At 55.9% G+C, this 12,908-nt stretch overlaps 1 protein-coding gene across 2 annotated transcripts in view; it reads left to right on the top strand.

The window, feature by feature from the left end:
• Positions 1–12,908, top strand: part of tmprss15 (transmembrane serine protease 15) — a 146,720-nt gene that overhangs the window by 119,388 nt on the left and 14,424 nt on the right. For both annotated transcript variants that reach the window (XM_072513134.1, XM_072513133.1), the window contains exons 20-21: positions 116–290; positions 6,970–7,151. In XM_072513134.1, coding sequence (XP_072369235.1) covers positions 116–290; positions 6,970–7,151 — 357 coding nt within the window. The remainder of the gene's footprint in view (positions 1–115; positions 291–6,969; positions 7,152–12,908) is intronic.

The following is a 12,908-nucleotide window of genomic DNA, read 5'->3' as shown; positions in this document are numbered from 1 at the left end:
GTGAGTGTAATAGGCCAGTGGCGCTGATGGCGTGGGCAGGGCCAAGCCCTCACCACCCTGAAAATTCAGGCTTATGATTCTGTGGATTTCCAACTCTTATGCTTCCTCCCTTTAGCTTGTGGGAAGAGTCTGGTCGCACCGAAGAATGTTGGGAAGATTGTAGGTGGCAAGGATGCAATCGAAGGCAGTTGGCCCTGGATTGTGTCCCTTCGTTTTGGCAGGCGTCATTTGTGTGGAGCCACCCTAGTCAGCCAACAGTGGATTGTTTCAGCAGCTCACTGTGTTTATGGGTAAGCCTCGTCACGATTTCTTTCCCACATTTACTGTTCATTTCATCATTCTGCCACATCCGTGAACTCTGTGAGGGAAAGGCTTGGTGCACAATATCAGTAAGAAGGAGTTACTGGGAACTCCAAGGACCATAAAGAGAGCAGTAACGACTTGATCAGGAACATAAGATTGGGCCAAGACTATTACGTCTGTTCTATCATTCAATTCGCTCATGTCGATTTGGATTTTGACTCCGTCAACCCAGCCTGATTTGGTAACTCTTATTTTACTTAATTAAATCCATCAATCTCAGTTTTGAAATTTCAAGAGCTCTTGGGGAGAGTGTCAGATTTCCACTATCCTTTGTGAAGGCGTGCCACCTGGCCACTCCTGAATGGCTTTACTGTAACTTTCAGGGTCTGCTCCCTTGTTTTGGACTCCCTGACCAGAGGAAATAGTTTCTCTCTATCCATTATACCAAGAGCACCCTACTCCACCCTATCCCATAACCCAACCTAACGTTTTGGGCACTAAGGAACAAATTAGCATGGCCAATCCACCTAACCTGCAGATTTTTATAAATTATTCGTTCACGGGAGTGGGTGCCGCAGGCTGTGCCAGCATTTATTGCCCATCTCTAATTGCCCTTGAGAGGACAGTTAAGAGTCAACCAAATTTCTGTGGGCCTGGAGTCACTTGTAGGCCACACCAGGTAAGGATGGCAGATTTCCTAATGGACATTAGTGAACCAGATGGGTTTCCCCGACAATTGACAGTGGTTTCATGGTCACATTAGACTTTTTAATTCCGGATTTTTTAAAATTGAATTCACATTTCACCATCTGAAATGGTGGGATTTGAACCTGGGTCCCCAGAGCATTACTCTGGGCCTCCCGTTGACTAGTGCAGTGACAATACCACTGTGCCACCGCCGTCTTTGGGCTGTGGGAGGAAACCGGAGCAGCCGAAGGAAACCCACGCAGACACGGGTAGAAAGTGCAGACTCCAAGCAGAGAGTCCCCCCCCCCCAGGGAATTGAACCCAGGTCCCTGGCACTGTGAGGCAGAAGTGCTAACCACTGTGCCACTGTGCTGTCCAATTTGAACACCTCAATTACATCAGCCCCTAAATGTTCTATGCGCAAAGTAATACAATCTAATTTCTGCCATCTGCCCTCATTGTTGTCCCTATCTTAAAGGCAGAAAAAGGATAATGGGGAGTTATTTCTGTTTAACCATTCCCCACCACCACCCCTAATCTTTTTGTAAAGATGAATCCGAGTAGTATGTCTAATAAAGAGGTCATTCCTGGTCCCGGCAGCCATTTTAAGTCACCTTCTTATTCATAATGGCTCTCGTGGTTAGCTTCATTGCTGAATGGATCAATCTCAAAGGAGACAAGACTTCATCCAATCTGACTAGCAATCTGGTGTTGTGCCACATCGGAAAACACTACTCAATGTGCAGCATATTCCCCTGAAGTGAGTGGCACAGCTACGTAAGGAATCGGGATGCTCTCTGAAAGTGTGTCCTGCTGATGTCAACCCCTCAGCCAAACATCATAAAATAACCTACATCCACCTGGGAGAGAAGATGACCTGCTCTGACACTGCAGCATTTCCTCAGTGCTGCTGTGGGCAGCACTCTCATCTTATGCGTCAAACATTGATGGTTCAAGCCCTGCTTCAGAGATTAGTGCACAAAATCTAGAGGTTACATCGTCTGAGGTAACCTCTTTGGCCTCTCAAGTAGACATGAAAGATCCCAGGGCATTGAATGATACATTGAAAGGCATTGATTTGTTCAATTCCCAAGAAACACCTTTTCATTGAGGACCTCTTAAAGGTTCTGCCAGATTTGGGATAAATTTGCCAATCTGATTTGCCATTCCCAGGAACCTCTGGACATATGTGACACACTTCAATTGGGGGATGTTGCTGATGGCTTTCGTTTATTGAGGGTCTACCAGGATACCCTCGGTAGGATTCTCCAATAATGAGGCTATGTCTCCACTCCAGCGAAGAGAGTCCAGAGTGACTCTCCTACGTGCAGTGGGCTGGCAGGGCCCCGGAGTGCTCCTCACAGCTCTGGCTGCCGATATGGGGCCCTGCACTTCCTGTTGGAAGTCATGGTGGCCTTCGGCGGCCGCACCGTGCAACATGGCGGACTCACACTGCGGGCCCGCCCCGAAAATATACCCCCCCCCCCCCCCCCCCCGTGATTGCGCACGCCTGCGGATTGGTGGCCCCCGACCGTTAGCCTGGCCGTCCGTGAGGCCTCCCCTGGTGAAGGATCTCCCCCCCCGCCCCCCACCAGGGCGGCCACGGACTGACTCCGCAGCCGCCACTGGCCGTTCCCGACAGGCAAAAACGTGGTTAGAACCATGCCGTCAGGAACTCGGCCAGTTTTAGTCGGAGAATCGCGGGCCTCTGTCAATAGCCCCCTATCGGCGACCGGAGAATCGCGGGAATGGCGTTGCACCGGAGTTCGGCGTCAACGCCCATTCTCTGCCCCCGCGCCGATCACGATTTTGGCGCGAAGGCTCGGTGAATCCAGCCCCTGTCTTTGAATGAAATGCTCCGGAAATTTGCTTGTAGTTTTGGTAGTGGGACCTGCCTCTTATGGAGTCTTGGGAACCTCCTAAACTCTGAAATCCTCCTCCTAATAGACCCATGGATAAGGACATCAACCATGTGATTCCTTGTTTACCTTCAAAGACCCATGGTTCCCTAGAATATGCCTGGAGCTGATGAGATGCTGATGGGAAGAAAGTTCAAACAAAAGCATCCAAATGGTTGGATGAAGATTAGCAGCCTGGATTCCTGGCCGAGGGGCATTTACCAAAACCCACTAGAGTCAAGTTTGCTGAAGAGGACTCTATTGGCGAGCTTTGCCATTGGGTAGATTTCCCTCTGGATTGCTTTGTTCAATTGTGTTAACTCTACCCAAATCCTGAGCTTTCTATTCGCTTTGGGGGCTGTTGCAAGCCTCAGACTCTATGGGATCGGTGCTATATCAGGTGACATGACATTTCTGTGTAGCATGCGGTCATGCTGCTCTTTAACTTGTGGCAGGAGAGGGTGTGTGCCCTCTGAGGGGTGAATAGGCACACCGGCATGCTGAGCTTGCAAAGCCACTGAGTGTGGACAATCTCATCCATTTATTGTGGGATGCCCAGTTGCATGCACACATTCCTGCTGAGTAAAGAGACACTTTGATTACGCAGAAAATAGTGTCTCTGTGATCTATCGCCCCTTGTGGCAAAGAGTGGCTGTGAACAGACCTTCCACCTGTGGGTTTGCTCCCCTAGTCCTTGAGGTTTGACGTTCAATGACTTGACCGGACTATACTGAGGCACGCTAAATGATCAAACAGCGTGGAAACCCCAGAGCAAGTATCCAGGCTGAACACTTCAACTTCCAAAGTGACGAGCCAGAAATCTTGTTGCTGGGCCTGTACTTACCTCAGGAAATCCGAGATGCCATTTGTTTGTTTGTGGTCTATGTTCAGGGTGACCTGTAAGCCATATTATTCAATTGTCTCCCGTTAGTGAAGGTTTTAAACATACAGAACCGCTGGTAGTGTCCTGTACTCCCACATTCCCCTCTGCTGACCAATTTTGTGATCTTTGCTGCTACTTTGCTCCACGGCATCAGCACTTCAAGGTGGCTTCCCATGTTTTGGTCAGTTTGGTGAGCTTTTGCGCAGGTGGGGCTACTGCCTTCAAACACAAATGGTGGGTGGACATCCCCAACGTCTCGGTGCACCAGGGGGTGAGAGGCCGGTTTTGCTTACTTGGTTGGGTGTGAAGTGTGCGGCCACCTTTCAAGGCTCTATGTTTGCAATATCTAGCTACCATGACTGGGCCAGTAAGGAGCGATTTGACGGATTCTCTTGTTCTGTAGGATCTCTGCTTGAAGTGCACTCGACCAGCAATGAGGTTCGTTTTTGGATTTTTTAAAAAACTCATCAAAAGCTTTTGAAACAAATTCAAAGTCCCCGGTCTGATAAGGATCCTGTGGTGATAGTCCTGACAGTATAGAGGAATGAATGAACCTGGTGCTTCCGCTCTTTGGTTAGGAGACCCGAGGCTGTGTGTTACCTCAAGAAGTTACCTTGCCACATCTCCCAATGTTGCCCTCTGTGCCAGCCCTGGAGTGGGCAGTCTAGGGGCAGTGACTGTTGAGTGCTGCCACTGCTGCCCTTTGCAAATGGCCTCTTCTTAGGTGCACTTGCCAGTGAAAAACCCTCTGAAAAAGTCTCCAACTCTAAGTTAAAGTTGGAAATTTCAGACATTTCCAACTTACTTATCTGAATTGTTACCGAAGAAAAACCCTAGTTACTCCTAATCACTTACACTGACCAATCTGAACCCCGACTACCCCCTCACCAAGCCTGACTAGTCTTCACACCCGACTATCCCCCTGATCAGACCAGACAGGTCCCAGCACCAACTCGACCTGACTAGCCCCCAACTTGACCTAGCTAGGTTCTACCACCCAACACTCCCTGACTACCACTTGTCAGAGAGATCTAGGAGTACAGTTCCACAGGTCACTGAAAGGGGCAACACAGGTGGAGAAGGTAGTCAAGAAGGCATATGGCATGCTTGCCTTCATTGGCCGGGGCATTGAGTATAAGAATTGGCAAGTCATGTTGCAGGTGTATAGAACCTTAGTTAGGCCACACTTGGAGTATAGTGTTCAATTCTGGTCGCCACACTACCAGAAGGATGTGGAGGCTTTAGAAAGGGTGCAGAAGAGATTTACCAGAATGTTGCCTGGTATGGAGGGCATTAGCTATGAGGAGCGGTTGAATAAACTCGGTTTGTTCTCACTGGAACGAAGGAGGTTGAGGAGTGACCTGATAGAGGTCTACAAAATTATGAGGGGCATAGACAGAGTGGATAGTCAGAGGCTTTTCCCCGGGCTAGAGGGGTCAATTACTAGGGGGCATAGGTTTAAGGTGTGAGGGGCAAGGTTTAGAGTAGATGTACGAGGCAAGTTTTTTACACGAGGGTAGTGGGTGCCTGGAACTCGCTGCTGGAGGAGGTGGTGGAAGCAGGGACGATAGGGACATTTAAGGGGCATCTTGACAAATACATGAATAGGATGGGAATAGAGGGATACGGACCCAGGAAGTGTAGAAGATTGTAGTTTAGTCGGGCAGCATGGTCGGCACGGGCTTGGAGGGCCGAAGGGCCTGTTCCTGTGCTGTACATTTCTTTGTTCTTTGTTCTAACCCGACCTGACTAGCCACTACCCCGCCACCCCACCCAACCTGACTACCTTCTGGCCTGTCAACCCCTTCAAACCCCACCCGACTAACCCCTGGCCCAACCGCCCACTCATCCAACTGCTACCCACGACGTGGTGTGTCGTTTCTGTGTGACCTCTCTGTTTGCCGCTGCCTCTGGAGTTTCCTGCCTAATTTCTGCGGGATCCTCCATCAGAAGCTTGCCCTGAAGAATTGGAGGAAGGTTACGTGTGCATTCTTTGTTGTCTGATCAGGCTCAGAAATAGGAGCTCGGATCCTGAAAGGGAGATTCAGACTCATAGCCTCTCCTTGCTGTGCACACACTAGCTGCCGTTGGACTCTACGTGAGAGAGATGACTCTTCAAAAGTGGCCTATTGGCTGGGAAGTGCTTTGGAATGTCCAAAGCTGTGATTCGATTCTGCCTGATATCTGACTGGAGCATGGCAGGGGGAATATGATGTAACTTCTGTCCCAGTTCAGTAGCCTTGCATGTCAACTTTTTTGTTGTTTTTATTGAGGATTTGTTTGTAATGCACGGAACAAAGGTAAGCCTGGACACACATTGAAAACAAAAGGAAAATAAAGAGAAATATATGTACATTGGTCGTCTTCTGTTATTTACATCCGTTACAGCTTCTTGTTTGTTATTTTTCAGTAGGTTTGGTTATGGTTAGGTCCTCAGCTCCCTTCTCCCACCTTTCTTCCTGCATCTCCCCCCGCCCCTCCCCCCCCCCCTCCCCTCTGGCCATCTTCCCTCGTCTGCTCCTATGCCCAGTTCCAGCTGGGTTGGCGTGATGCCGTGTAGTTTGTTATTTGCTGGGCATGTTTGGGTTTCATGCCTCCTAATCCCCCCCCCCCCCCCCCCCGCCCCCTCGTTATACGGTGGCTACCCTCTCCCTTCCTTTGGCTTATTGGCTGTTGGCTACAACCAGGTCTTGGAACAACTAGGCGAATGGCTCCCATGTTTTTTGGGGAAGTCTTCATCCGACCCCCGTGTGGCGAATTTGATTTTCTCCATCTGGAGAAATTCCAATAGGTGGGACAGCCAGTCTGCAGCTTTGGGTGATGCTGCTGATTGTCAGTTGAGCAGGATTCTCCGGGGGGGGGGGGGGGTTGAACCTTGACCCTTGCCGCCGTGGCAGAAGGTGCTGGGTTCAAACCTGACATACAAATTCTACTTTTCTTCCCGAGTGATTGATCCTTCACACCACTCCGATGGGAACAGCATCACCTGTATCCTGAAGTACACCCAGCGAATGGATGTATCTTTGAAATTAGATTTGAAAGATGCAAGGTGTGCGGTAATAAGGCCTCGGCAACTGAGCATTTTTTATAATGACAAGCCTGGGGTAGGAGGAAGGGAGAAAAGATTTGCGAGAGAGGTCGAAGGAGCAAGGGGCATGATAATAAAGAATTGACGTGCAAAACCTTCCTCACCTGCAGGAGGAACCTTGAACCCTCACAATGGAAGGCAGTATTGGGCCTATACACGCAGCTGAATCTCACCTCCCCACAGACACAGAGTCAGCTGATCGATCGCATCTTGATGAATCCTCATTACAACAAGAGGAGTAAGGACAGCGACATCGCCTTGATGCATCTGGTGGCTCCAGTGAATTACACAGGTATATCTGCAGCATTTCAAACCGCGCTACCTCCTCTTGCTATGAGCTGCCAGGGTATTTCCTTGGGATGGTGTGGAGGGCAATTTGCTTTGTGCTGATTCTGCCCCTTCATTAATTGCCTGTCAGAGGTGTGCACCCCTCACCTTTGAGGTAGAATGTCGTAGGTTCAAACTTCAAGGATCTGCCTGCTCCCCCCCTCCCTCCCCACACACACACACACACACACAGACACACACACATAGTGAGGGGGTGCTGCAGTGTCGGAGGTCTTCCCTTCACGTAAGATGTAAAAATCAAGGGCACGATTCTCCGCTCCGATGGCAGAGTGTCGACGCCAAAACGGCGGTGTTTCACTCAGCAGTCGGCGCCCGTTCAGGGATCCCATTCTGCGGTTTACAAGGAGGTCAGCAGGGGTGCGGCGGGAAGCGCAGGGGCGCGGTCTCAGAGCAGTGCCGGAGATGCGGTGCCATGCAATCGACGCGGCGCCTCGCGCACATAAGGCGAGGCGAGCGCACAGGCTGCCGATGGAGCAACATAGCGCCACGCCGAGAAGCGCCCCGGATCACAGACCACAACCTGGAAACGCTCCTGGACGCCCTCGAGGAGAGGAGAGGGCGTCTGTACCCTAGACCCGGCCAGAGGGTCCCACCCAACGTGGCTCGCTGTCTGTGGAGGGATGTGGGCGCGGCCGTCAGTGGCATTGCGGTGACACCCAGGACTGGCGAACAGTGCCGCAAAAGGCTCAATGACCTACTGAGGGCAGCCAGGGTGAGTACCCAGCAAAGTGACCATTGCACCAACACCCCTACCCCCCACATGTGTAACACCCACCTCCTCCCCAGGGGGACAGTACAACCTCAGCCGTGACCCGCATGGCTGCAGCCACCCATGCAAGCCGCGTTGGCCGTGTGCCCGGTGCATCCATGCCAACATAGATCCAACTGCATGTATTGGACTGCCTAGAAATGGTGTCTTTCCCCCACCCCCCACCCAACCAGAAGAACGCCCATAACCAGTGAGAGCGTGCCTGAACTGGAAGGGGTGAACCTGACCAGCATCACCTCACCGTGCAAGAGGGCACTGGACATAGCTGGTGCCCGAGGACCGGGAGATTGCCCATGCCAAGATCGGGGGCGTGCCACCAAGTGAGGTCCCCCCCTGCCTGGCCCCTTTCCCCTCAGCACTCTCCCCTCAGCACTCTCCCCTCAGCACTCTCCCCTCAGCCCCCTTCCCTCAGCACTCTCCCCTCAGCCCCCTTCCATCAGCACTCTCCCCTCAGCACTCTCCCCTCAGCACTCTCCCCTCAGCCCCCTTCCCTCAGCACTCTCCCCTCAGCACTCTCCCCTCAGCACTCTCCCCCAACACTCTCCCCGCAGCACACTCCCCTCAGCACTCTCCCCTCCGCACTCTTCCCTCAGAACTCTCCCCTCAGCCCCCTTCCCTCAGCACTCTCCCCTCAGCAAACTCCCCTCAGCACTCTCCCCTCAGCACTCTCCCCTCCACACACTACCCCAGCACTCTCCCCTAAACACTCTCCCCTCCGCACACTACCCCAGCACACTCCCCTAAACACTCTCCCCTCAGCACTCTCCCCTCAGCACTCTCCCCTCAGCGCTCTCCCCTCTGCACTCTCCCCTCAGCACTCTCCCCTCAGCCCTCTCCCCTCCGCACACTACCCCAGCACTATCCCCTAAACACTCTCCCCTCAGCACTCTCCCCTCAGCACACTACCCCCAGCACTCTCCCCTCAGCACTCTCCCCTCAGCCCCCTTCCCTCAGCAAACTCCCCCCAGCACTCTCCCCTCAGCCCTCTCCCCTCAGCACACTACCCTCAGCCCCCTTCCCTCAGCACTCTCCCCTCAGCAATCTCCCCTCAGCCCCCTTCCCTCAGCACTCTCCCTTCAGCACTCTCCCCTCAGCACTCTCCCCTCAGCCCCCTTCCCTCAGCACTCTCCCCTCAGCCCCCGTCCCTCAGCAATCTCCCCTCAGCCCCCTTCCCTCAGCACTCTCCCCTCAGCACTCTCCCCTCAGCACTCTCCCCTCAGCCCCTTTCCCTCAGCACTCTCCCCTCAGTACTCTCCCCTCAACACTCTCCCCTCAGCACTCTTCCCTCAGCACTCTCCCCTCAGCACACTGCCCTCAGCACTCTCCCCTCAGCACTCTCCCCTCAGCCCCCTTCCCTCAGCACTCTCCCCTCAGCACTCTCCCCTCAGCACCCTTCCCTCAGCACTCTCCCCTCAGCCCCCGTCCCTCAGCAATCTCCCCTCAGCCCTCTCCCCTCAGCACTCTCCCCTCAGCACTCTCCCCTCAGCACTCTCCCCTCAGCACTCTCCCCTCAGCACACTACCCCCAGCACTCTCCCCTCAGCACTCTCCCCTCAGCACTCTCCCCTCAGCCCCCTTCCCTCAGCAAACTCCCCCCAGCACTCTCCCCTCAGCCCTCTCCCCTCAGCACACCACCCTCAGCCCCCTTCCCTCAGCACTCTCCCCTCAGCAATCTCCCCTCAGCCCCCTTCCCTCAGCACTCTCCCTTCAGCACTCTCCCCTCAGCACTCTCCCCTCAGCCCCCTTCCCTCAGCACTCTCCCCTCAGCCCCCGTCCCTCAGCAATCTCCCCTCAGCCCCCTTCCCTCAGCACTCTCCCCTCAGCACTCTCCCCTCAGCCCCTTTCCCTCAGCACTCTCCCCTCAGTACTCTCCCCTCAACACTCTCCCCTCAGCACTCTTCCCTCAGCACTCTCCCCTCAGCACACTGCCCTCAGCACTCTCCCCTCAGCACTCTCCCCTCAGCCCCCTTCCCTCAGCACTCTCCCCTCAGCACTCTCCCCTCAGCACCCTTCCCTCAGCACTCTCCCCTCAGCCCCCGTCCCTCAGCAATCTCCCCTCAGCCCTCTCCCCTCAGCACTTTCCCCTCAGCACTTTCCCCTCAGCACTCTCCCCTCAGCCCCCTTCCCTCAGCACTCTCCCCTCAGCACTCTCCCCTCAGCACCCTTCCCTCAGCACTCTCCCCTCAGCCCCCGTCCCTCAGCAATCTCCCCTCAGCCCTCTCCCCTCAGCACTCTCCCCTCAGCACTCTCCCCTCAGCACTCTCCCCTCAGCACTCTCCCCTCAGCACACTACCCCCAGCACTCTCCCCTCAGCACTCTCCCCTCAGCACTCTCCCCTCAGCCCCCTTCCCTCAGCAAACTCCCCCCAGCACTCTCCCCTCAGCCCTCTCCCCTCAGCACACTACCCTCAGCCCCCTTCCCTCAGCACTCTCCCCTCAGCAATCTCCCCTCAGCCCCCTTCCCTCAGCACTCTCCCTTCAGCACTCTCCCCTCAGCACTCTCCCCTCAGCCCCCTTCCCTCAGCCCTTTCCCCTCAGCACTCTCCCCTCAGCCCCCTTCCCTCAGCACTCTCCCCTCAGCCCCCTTCCCTCAGCACTCTCCCCTCAGCACTCTCCCCTCAGCCCCCTTCCCTCAGCACTCTCCCCTCAGCACTCTCCCCTCAGCACTCTCCCCTCAGCACTCTCCCCTCAGCACTCTCCCCTCAGCACACTACCCCCAGCACTCTCCCCTCAGCACTCTTCCCTCAGCACTCTCCCCTCAGCCCCCTTCCCTCAGCACTCTCCCTTCAGCACTCTCCCCTCAGCACTCTCCCCTCAGCCCCCTTCCCTCAGCACTCTCCCCTCAGCACTCTCCCCTCAGCCCCCTTCCCTCAGCACTCTCCCCTCAGCACTCTCCCCTCAGCACTCTCCCCTCAGCACACTACCCCCAGCACTCTCCCCTCAGCACTCTCCCCTCAGCACTCTCCCCTCAGCCCCCTTCCCTCAGCAAACTCCCCCCAGCACTCTCCCCTCAGCCCTCTCCCCTCAGCACACTACCCTCAGCCCCCTTCCCTCAGCACTCTCCCCTCAGCAATCTCCCCTCAGCCCCCTTCCCTCAGCACTCTCCCTTCAGCACTCTCCCCTCAGCACTCTCCCCTCAGCCCCCTTCCCTCAGCCCTTTCCCCTCAGCACTCTCCCCTCAGCCCCCTTCCCTAAGCACTCTCCCCTCAGCACTCTCCCCTCAGCACTCTCCCCTCAGCCCTCTCCCCTCAGCACTCTCCCCTCAGCACTCTCCCCTCAGCCCCCTTCCCTCAGCACTCTTCCCTCAGCACTCTCCCCTCAGCCCCCTTCCCTCAGCACTCTTCCCTCAGCACTCTCCCCTCAGCCCCCGTCCCTCAGCAATCTCCCCTCAGCCCCCTTCCCTCAGCACTCTCCCCTCAGCCCTCTCCCCTCAGCCCTCTCCCCTCAGCACTCTCCCCTCAGCACTCTCCCCTCAGCACACTACCCCAGCATGTTTCCCCTCAGCACTTTCCCCTCATCACCCCCGCTCACACCGTACTGCGACCAACACCCCCCTTCACCTGCCTAACCGTGATGGTGGATTGTGTGTCGCCGGGCCATGCGGTGACCGACCCGGAGCACCTGGCAGACACCGCCCCCGGCCAGCGCCTGGGCGGCCAGCCCGCAGGGACTCCAGCAGCGATGGGGAGGGCAGCTCCAACAACAGCCCTCCGGCCCAGTACAGTGATGACACGACAACCCAGGACACAGGCACACAGGGGACAGACAGACACGACACAGGGCACAAGCACACGGGGCACAGACAGACACGTCACGACGACACAGGGGACAGGCACACTGAGGACAGACAGGCATGACAAGACGACACAGGACACAGGCACACAGGGGACGACGACACAGGACACAGGCACACAGGGCACAGACAGACATGACACGATGACGCAGGACACTAGCACACAGGGGACGGACAGACATGAAAGAACACAACACATCACCACCACGGAGGGGATGAACATACGGGACATGGCACCCCAGAGTACCCCTGACCGCAGCTCCGATGAAGACACTGAGGTAGCGTCACAGCTGTCCCCTGCACCCTCTGCCACCTCAGATACTCTCACCTCAGTTGGCCATTTTAGTGATGAGGCTTCTGGGACACTAACTGGTGCACACCACACAGCCGATCCGGTACAGCAGGTGGAGGTAGGGGCAGCTGAGGGGCCGGGCGGTCAGAGGGCAGCCCAATCCCGGCAAACGCCTGCCGCTCTGACGGGTCCCGGGTTCCTGGAGTTCCCCCGCCCACCCATAGACCCGATGCAGTCTGGGACCCAGGGGCGTGATAGTGTGACAGCCGGTTTCCAGCACCTGCAGACGCAAGTGCAGGGGTGCATCCCCGTCCAGGAGCAGGAAATGGTGCCGGTCATGAGTGCCACACGGGCCAACACCGCACGGGTGGCGTCCGCAGTGGAGACAATTGGTGGCGACGGTGTTGGGCATGGGACTGAGTTTGCAGGGCCTGGGGCTATCTGTGCACGCGTCCTCCGCGGCCCAGGACAGGGCTGCCGTCTCACAGGCAGCCATGAGCCAGGGCCAGCTGAACATCACAGAGGCGCTCAACAAGCTGACCCGGTCTCAGCAGTCCATGGCCCAGTCCCAGCAGGCCCCAGCCCAGTCCCAGCAGTCCATGGCCCAGTCCCAGCAGGCCCCAGCCCAGTCCCAGCAGTCCATGGCCCAGTCCCAGCAGGCCATGGCCCAGTCCCAGCAGTCCATGGCCCAGTCCCAGCAGTCCATGGCCCAGTCCCAGCAGTCCATGGCCCAGTCCCAGCAGGTCATGGTCCAGTCCCAGCAGTCCGTGGCCCAGTCCCAGCAGGCCATGGCCCAGTCTCAGCAGGCCATGGCCCAGTCCCAGCAGTCCATGGCCCAGTCCCAGCAGG

Source organism: Scyliorhinus torazame, chromosome 8, assembly GCF_047496885.1.
Source record: "Scyliorhinus torazame isolate Kashiwa2021f chromosome 8, sScyTor2.1, whole genome shotgun sequence".
NCBI lineage: Eukaryota > Metazoa > Chordata > Chondrichthyes > Carcharhiniformes > Scyliorhinidae > Scyliorhinus > Scyliorhinus torazame.
Note: the sequence above shows the minus strand (reverse complement) of the source record. Positions and strands in the feature narration are given on the sequence as shown.